The following is a 21,533-nucleotide window of genomic DNA, read 5'->3' as shown; positions in this document are numbered from 1 at the left end:
ATTCTTCTTCCATGTGAGACAGTAATTTATGTGTACTTCCTCCAATCTAGTATACTGTATTCACTGTTCATGCTATGGCTTCCTCGACATTGGTGAGACCAAATACAGATTAAGTGGCAGGTTTGCTGAACAACTTCCATTCTGTCTGAAAGTGTGACCCTGCCTTCCCAGTGACTCAATATTTTAGCTCCCCTTCCCATTCCAATTCTGACCTCTCCATTTTTGGCTCCTATTGCGTTCCAACAAGGCTCAACACAAGCTGCAGGAACAGTATTCCATCTCCCTCCTGGGTACTCTGCAACCCTCTGGACTGCACTTTGACTTTAGTAACTTCAGACCTTTATGCCCCATTTTCTTTATAGCGGGGGGTATGGATGCTGCTGTTGTGAGATGGGTCTGTCATTGTCCAGGAGAAGGGCCGACAGGTTGGGAGATAATTCAGGTGTAGATCCATCATCAGAAGGCAGTCTGCAACCAGATGTTGGCCTGTTTTTTTTTTCTCTTTTCAGGACTGGCAGCGAACTGTTATCCCAACAATTTTCTGTTTTCTTTTCGGGCCTCCTGCATCCTCAGGCTTTTTTTCTTTCTCCACTTTCCCCTGTTTTCTTGCCTTTCCCTTCTTTTCAATGTCTTAACCACTTGTAAACAATTTTACAACACCAAGTTATAGTCCAGCAATTTTATTTTAAATTCACAAGCTTTCGGAGATTTTCTCCTTCCTCAGGCAAATGTTTCAAGATCTCCTTGAAGCCTACGCATTTATACATATTGAACAATAAAACATGGTGTTTACAGACTGCCCCTGCAACTGCCCGTTGCCAAGGCAATCACCGTGTTCAGACAGAGAGGTGTTACCTGCAGAACCTCCGAATACACATTCAACAAAAAAACAAACAGGGAAAAAACAAACAGGAAAAAAAAAAATGAATGCGCAACCACTTGCGCATTCATTTGCTCTTTTAATGCCTTTCCATTCCCTCACTCAGTTGACCTTTTACATCATTGAACTGTTTTCCATCAAGCAGTTTGCTGTTACTCAATCCCATTCATTTCCACTTTAATTGGAATATCTGTTGTTTCTCTCATCCGCCCTTCTGTTTCACCAATCTTACTAAAATGCTTATATTTCAGTCTTCAGTTCTGGCAAAAGGTTATATTCGAAATGTTAACCTCTCTTTTCTCTTTACAGATGCTGACTGTTCTGTGTATTTCCAGTAATTTTACTTTTGTTTCTGATTTCCAGCATTTGTAGTTTTTTTTCTTTTTAAAATGTTCATGATCTGGTTTCAGAAGGTTCCATGAAAATTCAAGCATTACCTCCCTTGATATTTCCGTCGATAAATACACAGGGTATTGATTCATACAGACAGTACCTGATTCACCGTACCATTTAGTGTAGGTTATACAGATTAAACTTTCAGGAAACTCGGAGGAACCGATGCGAATGATTGTTAATAGCAAACGCAGCAAGGAATTTCACCATTCCTGTTTTGTCCCTAACAGGCTGTTTTATAGACGACAACGGAATTGAGTTCCCGGTTGGACAGATATGGTCACCTGGTGATCCTTGTGAAGTGTGTGTGTGTCAGGTGAGTCCAGTCAGGAAAGACAAACTACAGATACAGACAGACAGTGGGAGGAACAAACTACAGATACAGACAGTGGGAGGAACAAACTACAGATACAGAGAGTGGGAGGAACAAACTACAGATACAGAGAGTGGGAGGAACAAACTACAGATACAGACAGTGGGAGGAACAAACTACAGATACAGAGAGTGGGAGGAACAAACTACAGATACAGAGAGTGGGAGGAACAAACTACAGATACAGAGAGTGGGAGGAACAAACTACAGATACAGAGAGTGGGAGGAACAAACTACAGATACAGAGAGTGGGAGGAACAAACTACAGAGACAGAGAGTGGGAGGAACAAACTACAGAGACAGACAGTGGGAGGAACAAACTACAGATACAGAGAGTGGGAGGAACAAACTACAGATACAGAGAATGGGAGGAACAAACTACAGAGACAGAGAGTGGGAGGAACAAACTACAGATACAGAGAGTGGGAGGAACAAACTACAGAGACAGAGAGTGGGAGGAACAAACTACAGATACAGACAGTGGGAGGAACAAACTACAGAGACAGACAGTGGGAGGAACAAACGGACCAATCAGCAAGTAGAATTTTAAATTTTGGTTATTCGAATATCAAATTTGGCCGATGTAAATGCTTAGTAAGAAGAATATTTTACTGAGTGATATTGAAGGACATATCTGGTATCTAAGCCTCTCATAAGGGAAATATCTGTCCACTTATGTGTGTGTCTCAGTCATTCCCTCAGAAATATGCTTGCACTGACTGGTGCCTCTCAGTTCCCTCAGTGAGATATCTATACACCAACTGGTGTATCTCAGTCCCTTCCTCAGGGAGCTATCTGTACACTGAATGGTATCTTGCAATCCCTCACTCAGAAAGACTTCTGCGCACTGACTGGTGTCTCTCAGTCCCTCAGGAAGGTATCCATATACTGGCTGTGGTCTCTTAGTCGCTTCCTCCCAGATTGTTTAGATGAAGCTGTTGTTCTTTGTTCTCATTGTCTCTTTCATTTCAGGCAGACGGTTCAATTGTCTGTAAGAGGACGGAGTGCTTTGAGACCTGCGCACACCCTATATTGGTTCCTGGCCAATGCTGTCCAGACTGCTCTGCAGGTGGTTTTCCTACTATGTGTGTGTCTGTGCACTTGTGGTTGTTTGTGTGAATACGTACGTGTGCATGTGTGTTTGTTAGCGTGTCTGTGAACACATGGCTCTCTTTATAGCATTAGATTCATATCTACAGTTTTTGCTTCATTGCTTTTCAGAATCGGGGGATATTTCACAGAGTACTCTCTGAGCAGTTTTCTCTGTGATTATTCACCTTCCTCTGGGGATTAAATAAATTGAGGAGAGTTCAGGCTAGAGCGGGGAAAAAAAACAGAATCCTAGAATGATAAAGCACAAAAGGATTCAGCCCATTGTGCCTGTGCTGGCTCTTTGGAAGACCTATCCAATTAGTCCCACTCCTCTGCTCTTTCCCCATAGCCCTGCAAATTTTTCCCCTTCACATATTTGTCCAATTCCCTTTTGAAAGTTACTATTGAATCTGCTTCCACCACCCTTTCAGGCAGTGCATTCCAGAGCATAACAACTCACTGCTTACATTTTTTTTCATCATATCGCCTCTGATTCTTTTGCCAGTTACCTTAAATCTATCCCCTTGGGTTACTGACCCTTCTGCCACTGGAAACAGTTTCTCCTTATTTACTCTATCAAAATCCTTCATGATTTTGAACACCTCTATCAAACCTTCTCCCCATAACTTTGTCTGCTCTAAGGAGAACAACCCCAGTTTCTCCAGTCTCTTCATGTAACTAAAGTCCCTCATCCCTGATGCTATTCTAGTAAATCTTTTCTGCACCCTCACTAAGGCCTTGACATCCTTCCTAAAGTGTGGTGCCCAGAATTGAACACAATACTCCAGCTGAGGCCTAACCAGTGTTTTATAAAGGTTTAGCATAACTTCCTTGCTTTTGTACTCTACGCCTCTATTTATAAAGCCGAGGATCACATATCCTTTTTACCAGCCTTCTCAACTTGTCCTGCCACCTTCAAAGTAACTTGTGTGCTTACATCGCTGTTTCTGCACCTCCTTTAAAATTTAGTTTCGTTTATATTGCCTCCCCTCATTCTTCCTAACAAAATGAATCACTTCACCCTTCTCTGCGTTAAATTTCATCTGCCATGTGTCTGCCCATTTCTCCAGTCCGTTTATGTCCTCCTGAAGTCTGTTATTATCCTCCTCACTGTTTACTACATTTCCCAGTTTCATGTCATCTGCAGACTTTGAAATTATACCCTGTATACCCAAGTCCAGGTCATTAATGTATAATGTATAACAAAAAGAGCAGTGGTCCTAATACCAACCCTTGGGGGACACCCCTGTATACGTCCCTCCAATCTGAAAAACAACCACTCACCTCTACTCTCTGCTTTCTGTCTATTAGCCAATTAAGTATCTACGCAGCCACTGCCCCTTTAATCCCATGGGCCTCAATTTTGCTAACAAGTCCATGTACACAGCATAACTGCACTATCTTCATCAACCTTCTCCGTTACTTCATCAAAGAAATCAATCAAGTTAGTCAAACATGATTTGTCTTTAATAAATTCATGCTGGCTTTCATTTATTATCCCATATCTTTCCAAGTGCCAATTAATTTTGTCCCAGATTATTGTTTCTAAAAGTTTCCCCACCACCAATGTTAGGCTGACTGGCCTGCAATTGCCGGGTTTATCCCTCTCCCCTTTTTTGAACAGGAGTGCAATAATTGGATTCCTCCAGTCCTCCAAACCTAAGGAGGTTTGGGAGATTGTGGCCAGAGCCTCCGCAATTTGCTTTGCCAAACCCCCTTACATGACTACCTAGATTAAGTGGCTGGTGCTACACATGGGCCAAATGGTTGGGTCTTTTCCCATGTGTTTATTGTCTTTGTTTAGACACCCATAAAGGTGGTATTAGGCAGTGTTGTGTGCACAAGAGATCATTTCCCTCCATACCCACTGGCAAAATCCAACACTTTCTCCTCAAGTGTTACACAGGTGAGATGCTCATATTTTTTCCTGTTTGTCTTCTGTTTTCATTTTAGTTCATATCTGCTCCTCAGGCTCTTCCACTGATGTCTGCATTCACTCTTATGGTCGCTTCTCGTGGTTCTACAGCTAGGATGAAGAAAAATGGGACCGGGCAATCCTGGTTGGTCTTACCCCACAGTAGAAATATGAGGCAGCTATGGCCATGGTGCAGACTACAGAGTGGGTGTGGGTGCAACTTCCGAACTTATCCCTGAGCCCCATTCTCTTAATCACACTGACCAACTAGTGTCTGTGATCCTTGGGGGGAGGTAAGCGGGCCTCTTTGGGGTTGGGTTGGCTCCAAGATGACACGCCTAATGATGCAGGTTCAAAACCACCTAGGACCTGGGATTCTTCCCACTCGACTCTGCAAACCAATGCCTTAACCGGTAGATTGGCCCTAGTTGAACAAGAAGTAGGAACCTTACCAGTGCTCTTTACTGGTGGGCTGGGCAGTTTTAGCTGCTTAAATGCCAGCATTACACCTGCATACGTTCAGTGGTCCCTAGGCCTTGGCTCTACTAACCTGCACCTAAGCTCTCTAGACTTAGGTGAGTGAGCTGTGTTTCTACAGGGAGAGACTGTTCACTCCATTTCAGACAAACAGACGTTCTACTGGTGTACATTTCTCAATAGTTTGATTGGGAGACATTTTAAAACATGACGATGAATTTTCCCATAGGTCAGGTACCTGACTAACCAAAACCAGAAAAATTAAGTATATGGAGCAGGAAACCCTACTCCATAAATCAATATCCTTCCCACATTCCGAGGGAGTGTTCGTAATGTTACAATGGTGTGTGAATTTTAGCGTTGTCTGAGCTCTGTCACTGTTTGGAATGCATCTGCTGTGGGTGTAGAAGGCTGGATCTTGGCTAGAATACTGCACTTTCAGTTGAAGTACATAAGCCTGTAAGACATGCTCAAGGTTTGCTCTTTCCCTTTTGGAGTGTCAGTGCAGTTCTAATTTTTGCTCATCCAAGAGGTGAAAGTAAAAAACATAAAAATATCCAACACAACGTTGTAACCTCTTCGTGGCAGCCAATCGACAACTACTGCACGCCCACAGGGGTTATGGTAGGCATACGTGCTCACTGATATCCTTTACCAATTGGTAGTGATTGTAAGTCAGATTCATATCCAACACTAACATGCATGTTCTTGTTGAAGGTTGTGCCTATGGTGGGGTGACCTATCAGAATAATGAGACCTTCCCATCGGCTGCAGACTCCTGCCTCACCTGCATCTGTCTGGTGGGTGTGTATGGTTCTTTAGTATTTCAATCCTTAGTTAATTTCTATTAAGTTGGATTCGGCGACGCTTTTACAGAAAGTCTTTTGGGACATTTGATGTTATTGGAAGTGACGTTGGTTATGTCACATGACTTCAGGCCGTTCGTGGCAGTGGCTTAGATTTAATTTATTTTACTGTTCTATCAATATATGACATAAAGATTACCAAATGGATAGGACTGAGCGAGGTGGCACAGGCCTAAGCTCCGCTGTACCCGTGAGCTAAGCCGCCAAGTGAAGGTTCGCGCCAACCATCTTCCACCTGGCAAGGCTTATGATCAAATGGACATGCTGTGGCCAGTCACCTCTAAACAGAGAGGGCATATCTCCTGGTGAGAAGATTGGCAAGGTTGTGGTAGTTCCTGGAAAGGGACTGACTTGCAGCAGGAGAAGGTAAGTCTTGCAGATGGAGGGGATTGAAGAATACGATCAGAGCTATGAGAAACCAGTTCAAGGAGAAATTCAGGCTGAATTGATATTCAGACAAGGCCTGAGTCTTTGCCTCTTACACGTTAGTATTGGCTACAGCACATTCACATTATAGTTTTTCGGGTTCTATTCTTTATTTTCATTAATTGCTTCATTTCGTCACTGGTATTGACCCAACAGGACTGCAGCACCTCCTAACATTTTGCTTTGTCTATTCTTACACAGTCTGGGTCTGCTGCCTGCTCTCCCATAGAGTGCAAAGTTAGCTGCACCTATCCTTTCCATCCTGAAGGCGAGTGCTGCCCCCTTTGCATGGGTAAGTGGGTCACCATGATATCCTAAACAATCATCCTTTAGTTTTTTAGGACATGTGAACTGTCACCAGAAACCCAGTGTGGTACTGAACGGCACGGTACTGATCAACAAGGTGCTAGGTTTTATCCCGAGATTGGCTGAGTTAGCTGATCGTCAAGAGTAGCAGTAGGGACATTACAATTGGCCTCAGCACCCCCAGGCTGAGGGAAGTCAGCCAGGGTTCCTGCTCCTGATCAGTATCTAGTAACGCCCACTGGAAAGTGTGTGTGTGGACATTGGGTGTGGACAGGAATCAGGCTAGGATGTGATGCCCTCCTCCTCCTACGGTTGAATATCTTTCTAGCACTCACTGTCTGGGCTAACACGCGAAGACTGGTCACATGGTGAGGCACGAGAAGGCGGTGGTGCTGCAGAACAGTACTCTCGTACTTTTAGGATGGGAGGGGAGAAATTTGACAAAAAAAACCAGACCTGTAGAAAGGGTAAAATATGGAAGAAACGAGGAAGATTTCACCTTTAATACCTCTCAAAATGAGGAAGCATTTGCATTTCCCCAATATGTCTTCTGGACCATGTAGATATCGAGGAGGGCAGACAATCCTCAGCCCGTACACTCTGTCTGTTCACAAGGAATCTATGAGAGACAATCTATAGATTTATTTTTTGATCAGCAGGATGTTATGCACATACGCAAATTATAATGATGTGGAGATGCCGGTGATGGACTGGGGTTGACAAATGTAAACAATCTTACAACACCAGGTTATAGTCCAACAATTTTATTTTAAAATCACAAGCTTTTGGAGATTATCCCCTTCGTCAGGTGAATGAGTGAAAGATTCTCAAATCGCATATCTTATATTAGGCTGGGACAGCATCACACCAATCAAAAGGTGTCGTTGTTGTTCAAACAGGCCAGTCACGGAGAACAGCACGTCCCAGTACACTGGATATACATTGTGTCAATTATACAGACAGACAGAAGGAGACTCAAATGGCAGAGAGAGAGAGAGAGAATATTAAAACACATAACTTTTTTTTTCACCTTTTGATTGGTGTGATGCTGTCCCAGCCTAATATAAGATATGCGATTTGAGAACCTTCCACTCATTCACCTGACGAAGGGGATAATCTCCGAAAGCTTGTGATTTTAAAATAAAATTGTTGGACTATAACCTGGTGTTGCAAGATTGTTTGCAAATTATAATGTTACTGAATAGGTGGGCAACAGTGGAAAGGGGAGGTGCACACAGAGAATCTCCTTCCTGTTTTCCCTTCCTTCTGCTGAGGAAGCGTCTGACCTCTGCTCCCTGTTTCCGTGCAGTGATGTGGCTGAGATTGGGAACTCAGGAGGCGGGAATTACAAGGATGAACTTGCGTCCTACCACTTGGCAGGGATAGGCCAGTTTGGTGCAGCGGAGCCCCAGTAAGCTGAATTAACGCATCGCTGTCTAAATCTATGGAATATTCTGAATAGTTTCGTTTAAACGATGATTGGTGATGACACAATTAGAGAAACTGCCTGCGAAGTGTCACTGCCCCTGACATATGAAGAGATGAATTACCAAACGTAGATGAAATGACAGGATTGAAGAAGTATTCTGGGGAATGAAAATGTCCCCACAGATAATAATTCAGTTCCTCACACCAAAGTAGCACAGCTTACTTGTTCTAAGGTCCATATTGTGAAGCGATTCTGACTGAGAATTGTCACCAGCAGGTGCAGGAAAGAGGCGAGAGTTAATTGTCCTGTGATTTTCTTTCCTTGCTTCTGAAGGACATCAGCTGTGTCTTGTGACCCTCCCCCTCACTGCTCTGCCCAGCACCTTCTCCTGGTGTCTGTCTCCCTCACTATCCAGCACCTTCTCCTGGTGTCTGTCTCCCTCACTATCCAGCACCTTCTCCTGGTGTCTGTCTCCCTCACTATCCAGCACCTTCTCCTGGTGTCTGTCTCCCTCACTATCCAGCACCTTCTACTGGTGTCTGTCTCCCTCACTATCCCGCACCTTCTCCTGGTGTCTGTCTCCCTCACTATCCAGCACCTTCTCCTGGTGTCTGTCTCCCTCACTATCCAGCACCTTCTCCTGGTGTCTGTCTCCCTCACTATCCAGCACCTTCTCCTGGTGTCTGACTCCCTCACTATCCAGCACCTTCTCCTGGTGTCTGTCTCCCTCACTATCCAGCACCTTCTCCTGGTGTCTGTCTCCCTCACTATCCAGCACCTTCTCCTGGTGTCTGTCTCCCTCACTATCCAGCACCTTCTCCTCGTGTCTGTCTCCCTCACTATCCAGCACCTTCTCCTGGTGTCTGTCTCCCTCACTATCCAGCACCTTCTCCTGGTGTCTGTCTCCCTCACTATCCAGCACCTTCTCCTCGTGTCTGTCTCCCTCACGATCCAGCACCTTCTCCTGGTGTCTGTCTCCCTCACTATCCAGCACCTTCTCCTGGTGTCTGTCTCCCTCACTATCCAGCACCTTCTCCTGGTGTCTGTCTCCCTCAATATCCAGCACCTTCTCCTGGTGTCTGACTCCCTCACTATCCAGCACCTTCTCCTGGTGTCTGTCTCCCTCACTATCCCGCACCTTCTACTGGTGTCTATCTCCCTCACTATCCAGCACCTTCTCCTGGTGTCTGTCTCCCTCACTATCCAGCACCTTCTCCTGGTGTCTGTCTCCCTCACTATCCAGCTCCTTCTCCTGGTGTCTGTCTCCCTCACTATCCAGCACCTTCTCCTGTTGTCTGTCTCCCTCACTATCCAGCACCTTCTCCTGGTGTCTGTCTCCCTCACTATCCAGCACCTTCTCCTGGTGTCTGTCTCCCTCACTATCCAGCACCTTCTCCTGGTGTCTGTCTCCCTCACTATCCAGCACCTTCTCCTGGTGTCTGTCTCCCTCACTATCCAGCACCTTCTCCTGGTGTCTGACTCCCTCACTATCCAGCACCTTCTCCTGGTGTCTGTCTCCCTCACTATCCAGCACCTTCTCCTGGTGTCTGTCTCCCTCACTATCCAGCACCTTCTCCTGGTGCCTGTCTCCCTCACTATCCAGCACCTTCTCCTGGTGTCTGTCTCCCTCACTATCCTGCACCTTCTCATGGTGTCTGTCTCCCTCACTATCCCGCACCTTCTCCTGGTGTCTGACTCCCTCACTATCCAGCACCTTCTCTTGGTGTCTGATTCCCTCACTATCCCGCACCTTCTCCTGGTGTCTGACTCCCTCACTATCCAGCACCTTCTCTTGGTGTCTGACTCCCTCACTATCCAGCACCTTCTCTTGGTGTCTGACTCCCTCACTATCCAGCACCTTCTCTTGGTGTCTGACTCCCTCACTATCCAGCACCTTCTCTTGGTGTCTGACTCCCTCACTATCCAGCACCTTCTCTTGGTGTCTGACTCCCTCACTGTCCAGCACCTTCTCTTGGTGTCTGACTCCCTCACTATCCAGCACCTTCTCTTGGTGTCTGACTCCCTCACTATCCCGCACCTTCTCCTGGTGTCTGACTCCCTCACTATCCAGCACCTTCTCTTGGTGTCTGACTCCCTCACTATCCCGCACCTTCTCCTGGTGTCTGTCTCCCTCACTATCCCGCACCTTCTCCTGGTGTCTGACTCCCTCACTGTCCAGCACCTTCTCTTGGTGTCTGACTCCCTCACTATCCCGCACCTTCTCCTGGTGTCTGACTCCCTCACTATCCAGCTCCTTCTCCTGGTGTCTGTCTCCCTCACTATCCCGCACCTTCTCCTGGTGTCTGACTCCCTCACTGTCCAGCACCTTCTCTTGGTGTCTGACTCCCTCACTATCCCGCACCTTCTCCTGGTGTCTGACTCCCTCACTGTCCAGCACCTTCTCTTGGTGTCTGACTCCCTCACTATCCAGCACCTTCTCCTGGTGTCTGACTCCCTCACTATCCAGCACCTTCTCTTGGTGTCTGACTCCCTCACTATCCTGCACCTTCTCATGGTGTCTGTCTCCCTCACTATCCCGCACCTTCTCCTGGTGTCTGACTCCCTCACTGTCCAGCACCTTCTCCTGGTGTCTGTCTCCCTCACTATCCCGCACCTTCTCCTGGTGTCTGACTCCCTCACTATCCAGCACCTTCTCCTGGTGTCTGTCTCCCTCACTATCCAGCACCTTCTCCTGGTGTCTGTCTCCCTCACTATCCCGCACCTTCTCCTGGTGTCTGTCTCCCTCACTATCCAGCATCTTCTCCTGGTGTCTGTCTCCCTCACTATCCCGCACCTTCTCCTGGTGTCTGTCTCCCTCACTATCCAGCACCTTCTCCTGGTGTCTGTCTCCCTCACTATCCAGCACCTTCTCTTGGTGTCTGTCTCCCTCACTATCCAGCACCTTCTGGTGTCTGTCTCCCTCACTATCCAGCACCTTCTCCTGGTGTCTGTCTCCCTCACTATCCAGCACCTTCTCCTGGTGTCTGTCTCCCTCACTATCCAGCACCTTCTCCTGGTGTCTGTCTCCCTCACTATCCCGCACCTTCTCCTGGTGTCTGTCTCCCTCACTATCCAGCACCTTCTCCTGGTGTCTGTCTCCCTCACTATCCAGCACCTTCTCCTGGTGTCTGACTCCCTCACTATCCAGCACCTTCTCCTGGTGTCTGTCTCCCTCACTATCCAGCACCTTCTCCTGGTGTCTGTCTCCCTCACTATCCAGCACCTTCTCCTGGTGTCTGTCTCCCTCACTATCCAGCACCTTCTCCTGGTGTCTGACTCCCTCACTATCCAGCACCTTCTCCTGGTGTCTGTCTCCCTCACTATCCCGCACCTTCTCCTGGTGTCTGTCTCCCTCACTATCCAGCACCTTCTCCTGCTGTGTGTCTCCCTCACTATCCAGCACCTTCTCCTGGTGTCTATCTCCCTCACTATCCAGCACCTTCTCCTGGTGTCTGTCTCCCTCACTATCCAGCACCTTCTCCTGGTGTCTGTCTCCCCCACTATCCAGCACCTTCTCCTGGTGTCTGTCTCCCTCACTATCCAGCACCTTCTCCTGGTGTCTGTCTCCCTCACTATCCAGCACCTTCTCCTGGTGTCTGACTCCCTCACTATCCAGCACCTTCTCCTGGTGTCTGTCTCCCTCACTATCCCGCACCTTCTCCTGGTGTCTGTCTCCCTCAATATCCAGCACCTTCTCCTCGTGTCTGTCTCCCTCACTATCCAGCACCTTCTCCTGGTGTCTGTCTCCCTCACTATCCAGCACCTTCTCCTGGTGTCTGTCTCCCTCACTATCCAGCACCTTCTCCTGGTGTCTGTCTCCCTCACTATCGCGCACCTTCTCCTGGTGTCTGACTCCCTCACTATCCAGCACCTTCTCCTGGTGTCTGTCTCCCTCACTATCCAGCACCTTCTCCTGGTGTCTGTCTCCCTCACTATCCAGCACCTTCTCCTGGTGTCTGTCTCCCTCACTATCCAGCACCTTCTCCTCGTGTCTGTCTCCCTCACTATCCAGCACCTTCTCCTGGTGTCTGTCTCCCTCACTATCCAGCACCTTCTCCTGGTGTCTGTCTCCCTCACTATCCAGCACCTTCTCCTGGTGTCTGTCTCCCTCACTATCCAGCACCTTCTCCTGGTGTCTGTCTCCCTCACTATCCAGCACCTTCTCCTCGTGTCTGTCTCCCTCACTATCCAGCACCTTCTCCTGGTGTCTGACTCCCTCACTATCCAGCACCTTCTCCTGGTGTCTGACTCCCTCACTATCCCGCACCTTCTCCTGGTGTCTGTCTCCCTCACTATCCAGCACCTTCTCCTGGTGTCTGTCTCCCTCACTGCCCTAAACCTTCTCCTGGTGTCTGTCACCATCACTGCCCTAAACCTTCTCCTGGTGTCTGTCTCCCTCACTATCCAGCACCTTCTCCTGGTGTCTGACTCCCTCACTATCCAGCACCTTCTCCTGGTGTCTGGCTCCCTCACTATCCAGCACCTTCTCCTGGTGTCTGACTCCCTCACTATCCAGCACCTTCTCCTGGTGTCTGGCTCCCTCACTATCCAGCACCTTCTCCTGCTGTGTGTCTCCCTCACTATCCAGCACCTTCTCCTGGTGTCTGACTCCCTCACTATCCCGCACCTTCTCCTGGTGTCTGACTCCCTCACTATCCAGCACCTTCTCCTGGTGTCTGACTCCCTCACTATCCCGCACCTTCTCCTGGTGTCTGACTCCCTCACTATCCCGCACCTTCTCCTGGTGTCTGTCTCCCTCACTATCCAGCACCTTCTCCTCGTGTCTGTCTCCCTCACTATCCAGCACCTTCTCCTGGTGTCTGACTCCCTCACTATCCAGCACCTTCTCCTGGTGTCTGACTCCCTCACTATCCCGCACCTTCTCCTGGTGTCTGTCTCCCTCACTATCCAGCACCTTCTCCTGGTGTCTGTCTCCCTCACTGCCCTAAACCTTCTCCTGGTGTCTGTCACCATCACTGCCCTAAACCTTCTCCTGGTGTCTGTCTCCCTCACTATCCAGCACCTTCTCCTGGTGTCTGACTCCCTCACTATCCAGCACCTTCTCCTGGTGTCTGGCTCCCTCACTATCCAGCACCTTCTCCTGGTGTCTGACTCCCTCACTATCCAGCACCTTCTCCTGGTGTCTGGCTCCCTCACTATCCAGCACCTTCTCCTGCTGTGTGTCTCCCTCACTATCCAGCACCTTCTCCTGGTGTCTGACTCCCTCACTATCCCGCACCTTCTCCTGGTGTCTGACTCCCTCACTATCCAGCACCTTCTCCTGGTGTCTGACTCCCTCACTATCCAGCACCTTCTCCTGGTGTCTGACTCCCTCACTATCCCGCACCTTCTCCTGGTGTCTGTCTCCCTCACTATCCAGCACCTTCTCCTGGTGTCTGTCTCCCTCACTATCCAGCACCTTCTCCTGGTGTCTGGCTCCCTCACTATCCAGCACCTTCTCCTGGTGTCTGTCTCTCTCACTGCCCTAAACCTTCTCCTGGTGTCTGTCACCCTCACTGCCCTAAACCTTCTCCTGGTGTCTGACTCCCTCACTATCCAGCACCTTCTCCTGGTGTCTGGCTCCCTCACTATCCAGCACCTTCTCCTGGTGTCTGTCTCTCTCACTGCCCTAAACCTTCTCCTGGTGTCTGTCACCCTCACTGCCCTAAACCTTCTCCTGGTGTCTATCTCCCTCACTATCCAGCACCTTCTCCTGGTGTCTGATTCCCTCACTATCCAGCACCTTCTCCTGGTGTCTGACTCCCTCACTATCCCGCACCTTCTCCTGGTGTCTGTCTCCCTCACTATCCAGCACCTTCTCCTGGTGTCTGATTCCCTCACTATCCAGCACCTTCTCCTGGTGTCTGACTCCCTCACTATCCCGCACCTTCTCCTGGTGTCTGTCTCCCTCACTATCCAGCACCTTCTCCTGGTGTCTGACTCCCTCACTATCCAGCACCTTCTCCTGGTGTCTGACTCCCTCACTATCCCGCACCTTCTCCTGGTGTCTGTCTCCCTCACTATCCAGCACCTCCTCCTGGTGTCTGTCTCCCTCAATATCCAGCACCTCCTCCTGGTGTCTGACTCCCTCACTGCCCTAAACCTTCTCCTGCTGTCTTTCTCCCTCACTGCTCTAAGCCTCCTGATATCTGATATGAGATTGAACATGGAGCAGCAAAGTGCAGAATCATAAAGAGATGGTAGGTAGCCTTTCACACACGATCACCCGCTCCTTTGAGTTCCTGGTCTCAGAGGTATCGCTGTGCAGAGCTGTTTCTGCAAAGGGGGTGAAGGGAACTTGCAGTGAGAGTCACCCTCAGCTGCATTTACACACCTCTCAGATTGGTGGAGGTCCCGGTGCAGGTCGAGCCTCTGCCGGAGCTGCGAGAGTACAAACTCTCACAAAGAGGAGAAACACTCTTGAACCGAGCGGTGTATCAGTATCAATAGACAGGCACACCTCAGCCTCAAGTCTCAGTCTCATTGAATGGTGTGTTCTGAAAGGAAGGATTACTCAGTCCATGGTGAGCAGTTACTGACAATGAAGTGAGTGTTTAGATACTGGGCTCATCTCTAGAGTGGCCACATTCCCTTATTCACGTGGTCTTTTCCTTTCAGACTGCAACTACGAGGGGAGGAAGGTCACCAATGGCCAGTCATTTCAGCCTGAAAACAGACCCTGCTACCAGTGCAACTGCCAAGTGAGTTCTGCTCCATGAGGGAATGTTCTCTTGATTCTTGCTGCAAGATTGAGAGCAGAAGGGAGCAGTGATGTTTATTACAGGAGAATATAAGATACGATGTGGGGGGAGAGATGGACTGGGACACACAGTGAGCAGGAGGGGGCTGCACATCAAATAAGACAGAAAGGCTCAATCACAGGAAGTGGGCTGCATGTTGATGTGGGCTGTATAGTAAGTATTGGTGGTTCAGGGATTGCTTTACTCTGCAGCTGACCTGTGTTGTAGCTGAGTGTTTCATGAGCCAGAGTAGAGGTAGCTTTGCTATACATCTAACTGGTTCTTACGTTAAACTGCACATAGATTACAAATTAGCATTGTGGCCCTAATTAACAACCACCAGGCCAGTATTGGTGAATGCTGGCTTTAGAACTTTTATTATTGACATCTGTATTTAACATACTTATTCGAATTAAAGCTAGGAGCAGAGTTCAGGTCTGTGTTGATGGAATGTTTAATGATATCGCAGGTGCTGTAATTTTGTTCTCTTTTTCTCCGTCTCTCTTGCAATTTCTGGGAAATGCTGCTTTATGGTTTTCCACCTTTCACGGTGTCTGCCTTTCTGTCTCTCTGTCTGGCTCTCTATATCACCCTATTTCTCTTTCTCCATCTCCCCTCTCTGTGACTCTCTCTCTCTCTCCTCATTGTCTGACTATCTCTCTCAAACAGCTGGGAGAAGTTAGCTGTGAAGTTCTGACCTGTGACCCACCATCCTGTGACCACTCCCACTCTGTGCCTGGTGAATGCTGCCCTACGTGCTCAGGTAAGATCAGTGTCTGCACTCACTAGCAGAGGAGGCAGTAACAGCAAACTCAGTGCCTACATCACCTGTGTGTTTTACTGTGAGCTTTACCTGCAGACCTTTATCCTCTCCCACTGCCAACCTTGATGCCAACTGATGGTAGAATGTATTTAAATCTGGTGTGTGACTGATGGTAGAATCTATTTAAATCTGGTGTGTGACTGACGGTCGAATGTATTTAAATCTGGTGTGTGATTGATGGTAGAATCTATTTAAATCTGGTGTGTGACTGATGGTAGAATCTATTTCAATCTGGTGTGTGATTGATGGTCGAATGTATTTAAATCTGGTGTGTGATTGACGGTCGAATGTATTTAAATCTGGTGTGTGATTGATGGTAGAATCTATTTAAATCTGGTGTGTGACTGATGGTCGAATGTATTTAAATCTGGTGTGTGACTGACGGTCGAATGTATTTAAATCTGGTGTGTGATTGATGGTTGAATGTATTTAAATCTGGTGTGTGATTGATGGTTGAATGTATTTAAATCTGGTGTGTGATTGATGGTTGAATGTATTTAAATCTGGTGTGTGACTGACGGTCGAATGTATTTAAATCTGGTGTGTGATTGATGGTAGAATGTATTTCAATCTGGTGTGTGATTGACGGTCGAATGTATTTAAATCTGGTGTGTGACTGACGGTCGAATGTATTTAAATCTGGTGTGTGACTGACGGTCGAATGTATTTAAATCTGGTGTGTGATTGATGGTAGAATCTATTTAAATCTGGTGTGTGACTGATGGTCGAATCTATTTAAATCTGGTGTGTGACTGATGGTAGAATCTATTTCAATCTGGTGTGTGATTGATGGTCGAATGTATTTAAATCTGGTGTGTGACTGATGGTAGAATCTATTTCAATCTGGTGTGTGATTGACGGTCGAATGTATTTAAATCTGGTGTGTGACTGATGGTAGAATCTATTTAAATCTGGTTTGTGACTTGAGTTTTTAAAAAGTTTTATCTGGCATATGATTGACAGTAACTGTGTTTTCCAGCCTGTGTGTTTATCCTTCTTTCCATAGTGTGTCTGTACGATGGTCAGATTCTGGAAGACGGGGGGTATTACATCTCGGCTACAGACCCCTGTGTCATCTGTCTCTGTACGGTAGGTGCTCTCCCAGTAGATGGATGCAAACAGGCTGTTTCACTTTAACAGTGAGCGCAGAATTCAAAGGCAAAGGATTAAAAGTCACAAGCTTCAAGTGATATTAAACTGTATGACTCCAGAGAAGTGGTCCTGTGGAAAAAATACATGGGAAAGGAGTTGAGGCTGAGACAATTAACACCGATAAAAAGTAGCCAGATAAATATCTGGTTGAGAATGGGATTGGTCATGGGGATTTTTTTTCATTGACAGGATTGAGGTCAGGTTAGTTTTAGTTTCTTTAATTTGAGCCCTCTCACTAATGATGATGGCCACCTCCCTCTTGCCTGTATCTGGCTTTTGAGGACATTTGCCATAGGTGAGAAGACCAAATACTCCATAGGACATGATGGTTCCTGCACTATTGGCCAGGGTTGAACAGTGGGGATGTGAGAATGGATGAAGATAATGGGGTAGACTTCATGACAGGCTAGGTTGTTCATGGTTTTTGGAAGGAGCATGTTTGGTGGGGTGAATAGCCTCTCCTCATTCCATGGTTTCTCTCGTACTTCCACCAATTAGACAACACATGCTGGATTGGAGCTTGGTTCAAGGAGATGCAAGGTACTGAACAGTGAGTCGGGACACCCAGCGGTATTGTTTCTTCCCCACGGTGAGCTGTGTGGCACCAAACTCACCATCCAAGACTGTGCAGTGGTTGTTCAGACCAACTCCCTAAGTTCCGCAGCTCTGATTGGTTTAGCGGTCTCTCAAGCAGCATGTAGCTGAAGCGTGATTCCAAGGAGCACTCTCCACTGCAGGGCTGCTTCAGTCTTCGCCTGAGTGAAAGAAACCCACCACCAGTGATGTGCACCTATGGCAAATGTCCTCAAAAGCCAGATACAGGCAAGAGGGAGGCGGCCATCAGCAATAGTGAGAGGGCTCAAATTTAAGAAACTAAAACTAACCTGACCTCAATCCTGTCACTGAAAAAAAATCAGGGGACTTGGCAAAAGAACCAGAGGCGACATGAGGAAACATTTTTTTACGCAGCGAGTTGTTTTGATCTGGAATGCACTGCCTGGAAGGGTGGTGGAAGCAAATTCAGTATTAACTTTCAAAAGGGAATTGGATAAATATTTGAAGGGAAAAAAATGTACAGGGCTATGGGGAAAGAGCAGGGGAGTGGGACTAACTGGATAGCTCTTTCAAAGAGCTGGCATAGGCACGATGGACCGAATGGCCTCCTTCCATGCTATTCGGGGTTCAAACTGGGAGGAAGGGAGTTCAAGAAAACATAATTGAAGGCCAATCTTTGCTACTAGTACTCGCCATTATTCTGCTTATAGACAGAAAATCAGAGAATTATTGCTATCTGTAATAATTATTCATAGCAGTAATCAAATTCATTAAATAAATGAACAGCCATGATGTTGGTGTTTTCATGTGCTGTAACTACAGTAACTGGCAGAAATGATACAGAAAATAAACCTACGATGCCAATTTTATAAAATGAGTTTCCTCTGGAATGCATCCCTTCTTTGGAATTTCCTTTGAAGGGAGCTTGTCCCAATGCGACGCGTCTCTCTGTAGCTCCAGAGTTGGCTTGTGATTTATCTGTTCCATGTACCCGGGATCATAAGCCCTGGCCTCAATTCCAGCAGATCAGAAATCCCCCTTGAAAAAAAACACCATACAGGCCAGAAGTTTACATGTCAGATGCTATATCTCAACTTCAACTGTCAGAGGTGCTGTCTTTTGTATGAGACGTGAAACCAAGGCCCCCCCTGCCCTCTCATATGGCCGTAAAAGGGCACTACTTCGAAGAAGAGCAGGGGAGTTCTCCCTGGTGTCCAGGCCAATATTTATCCCTCAACCAATGTCACTAAAACAGATTATCTGGTCGTTATCACATTGCTTTTTGTGGGATCTTGCTGTGTGTAAATTGGCTGCCGCATTTCCTACATTACACGGTGACCACATTTCAAAAGTACTTATTGACTGTAAAGTGCTTTGGGACATCCTGAAATCATGAAAGTTGCTATATAAATGTAAGCCTTTTTTTTTCATGCCCAAGTCAGATTCCTTTTCAGATGTCTGTCCACTCAATGCTCTTCCTATTTACATTGAGATACTTTTTGTTATAACGTTGCTCTCTGCCTCTCTCACCTCAGGAAGGTAATGTGGAGTGTGACTGGAAAGGAGACAGCTGCACAGAGCTGGAGTGTGAACAGCCTCTGCTTCATGTCCCTGGCACCTGCTGCCCCTTGTGCCCTGACCGTAAGTATCGTAAGCACTGGAACTGGGTGAGGACAGGCTCTGAAGAGCATTAGCTTCTCCAATAGCCAGTCTAATGGGACATTCTCAATGGGAACACGAGAGACTTAAAAAGTCAGGTTATGTATGGAAAAATCCATCTAACTCCTCAATTCTAGTGGGTAACTGGCTCTTGAGCCTTGAATGAGATGGGACCTTACAGGGGTATCTGATACTAAGTTGAATCGGAAACGTAAATCCTGAGCATCGTCATTTCAAGGTAGTCACAACTGTAGGATAAAGGGATATCGGGCCGGCAAATCCCTCGGAGCTGCTCCGGCTCCACGAGTGATATTTCACTGGAAGTGCAGCGGAAAACTTGTTTACGTGTGTTAACGGAGTTTCCAACGCATTTCTGGCAAAGGAACACCGGTGAAACGGGAGCAGCTCTGAGGAAGTTCCCGGCCTCGGTATTAATGATCACTTGAGGACTGATGTTAGGAAGCACTTATTCACCCAAAAAGTGAATAGTTCTCTTCTTCGTAGAGACAAAAACTCTGGAATCATTCAAGAGGCAATTAGATGCTGTGAAAGGGGGTACCAGAGGTTTCTATGGAAGGATGAGCTAGATGGGCCAAATGGATTCCCTCATCTGAATTTGTCTTTGTGATGTCAGTAACAGGGGCTTAATTCTTGGCCTCTGGTCTTGTTTGCTAAATTTTTCCCTTTATTCTTCAGTGTCAGTGGCTTCATCTTCCACTGAGAGCTCAGCACTGTACCCTCCTATCACAGACAACGCGATCCCTGAGAAACCAGCACCCACACGGTTCTCCCGAAGCCCTCGGAGAGCAACAGCTCAACCTCCGACCTCTGGCCCAGAAGTCAGGTTAATATCCTTCACTCCTTCAGCCAGGCCAGCAACCAGGAAATATAACCTGCATAGAATTGTACCCTGGAGTGTTAGGAGCAAGTTAGCACAGGGATTAAAGACGTCACCTGAGAGTCGAAGGATTGTAACAACGGAACAACCAGCAGTTGGACATCCTGCAGATATGGAGACTAGTACAAACAGTGAAACCCAAGCGATCGCTGAACCACAAACTGTGCTTCTTCCACCAACAACAGCCTCTTCACTAGCTACTGGGAGTATCAAAGACAAGATCGTCCAGGAAGACTTGAGTAAGTACATGGCCAGAGGAAAAAAGAAAAATTTCCAGGTTAAGTGATACATGGATAATGAGGATCTGAGTGATGTCAGGCCACCTAACACAAGTGCGGTCGGCAGAGGGGGGTCGGAAGTGATTGTGAGCCCGTTGCCTGTGTTAGTGTCCAATGAGGTGCCTGAAGAATAGAGTCAGATTGTCAGTGGACAGGAACAAAAATGTTCAGTCTCTTCAACACTACATTTACAGGAAATCAGGAGCACAATTGCATTTACAATATATTGTACATATTTCTGATTCTATATTTTGAACTGGTGACAGAATCATAGTATTAATGATTCCATTAGTACTAACACCTGTATAAGGTAAACAGGCTGTTTGTAGGCTGTTCATTTATAATGCACCAAGCACTTTCCCTGCTCCCAAGATTCTTGCACAGCTCATTGCGGGTGAAGTACAGCAGCATTAGCAGGACACCTACTGCTCCAATCTCAGCAGGGCATGGAGTGTGACACAGGGGGAGAACAAAATGAGAAACCAGAAAAGTAATACATTATTTTAAAAAATCATACAGCAAGAATACAATTGCCACGAAGATACATAAATTGGCTAAACAATACACTCCCTCAGAAATATCTGAAAGGGTCACTTCCTGAGAGATAGTCATTGTCTGAATGGAATGTTCCCTCAGAGATACAGGCACTATCTGAATGGTACTCTCCCTGAAAGATATAAGCACTGCCTGAATGGGACAATCTTTCAGGGATACATGCATTGCCTAAATGGGACACTCCTTCAGGAATACAGGCACTGTCTGAATGGGTCACTCCTTGAGACATCATAGTATCATAGTATGTAACAGCATAGGAGGGGCCATTGACCAATCATGCCTGTGCCGACTCTATGAAAGAGTTATCCGATTAGTCCCGCTCCCCTGATCTTTCCCCATAGCCCTGTAAATTTTTTCCCTTCAAGTATTTATCCAATTCCCTTTTGAAAGTTACCATTGAATCTGCTTCCACCACCCCTCCAGGCAGTGCATTCCAGATCAGAACAACTCACCGCTTAAAAAAATGTTTCCTCATGTGGCCTCTGGTTCTTTTGCTGATCACCTTAAATCTGTGTCCTCTGGTTACCGACCCTCTGCCACTGGAAACAGTTTCTCCTAATTTACTCTATCAAATCCATTCATGATCTTGAACACCTCTATCAAATCTCCTCTTAACCTTCTCTGCTCTAAGGAGAACAACCCCAGCTTCTCCAGTCTCTCCACAGAACTGAAGTCCCTCATCCCTGGCACCATTCTAGTAAATCTTTTCTGCACCCT

The 21,533-nt window shown here is 46.9% G+C and overlaps 1 protein-coding gene across 3 annotated transcripts in view; it reads left to right on the top strand.

The window, feature by feature from the left end:
* The window catches only part of LOC137327858 (von Willebrand factor C and EGF domain-containing protein-like), a 351,658-nt gene that overhangs the window by 291,805 nt on the left and 38,320 nt on the right, over nt 1-21,533 (top strand). For all 3 annotated transcript variants that reach the window (XM_067993723.1, XM_067993724.1, XM_067993725.1), the window contains 9 exons: nt 1,504-1,589; nt 2,618-2,714; nt 5,847-5,929; nt 6,623-6,713; nt 14,775-14,857; nt 15,566-15,659; nt 16,726-16,808; nt 18,962-19,067; nt 19,782-20,222. In XM_067993723.1, the coding sequence (XP_067849824.1) occupies nt 1,504-1,589; nt 2,618-2,714; nt 5,847-5,929; nt 6,623-6,713; nt 14,775-14,857; nt 15,566-15,659; nt 16,726-16,808; nt 18,962-19,067; nt 19,782-20,222 (1,164 nt within the window). The remainder of the gene's footprint in view (nt 1-1,503; nt 1,590-2,617; nt 2,715-5,846; nt 5,930-6,622; nt 6,714-14,774; nt 14,858-15,565; nt 15,660-16,725; nt 16,809-18,961; nt 19,068-19,781; nt 20,223-21,533) is intronic.

Source organism: Heptranchias perlo, chromosome 12 (assembly GCF_035084215.1).
Source record: "Heptranchias perlo isolate sHepPer1 chromosome 12, sHepPer1.hap1, whole genome shotgun sequence".
In the NCBI taxonomy this organism is placed as follows: domain Eukaryota; kingdom Metazoa; phylum Chordata; class Chondrichthyes; order Hexanchiformes; family Hexanchidae; genus Heptranchias; species Heptranchias perlo.
The sequence above is the reverse complement of the archived record's forward strand: the minus strand, read 5'-3'. Positions and strand labels throughout refer to the sequence as shown.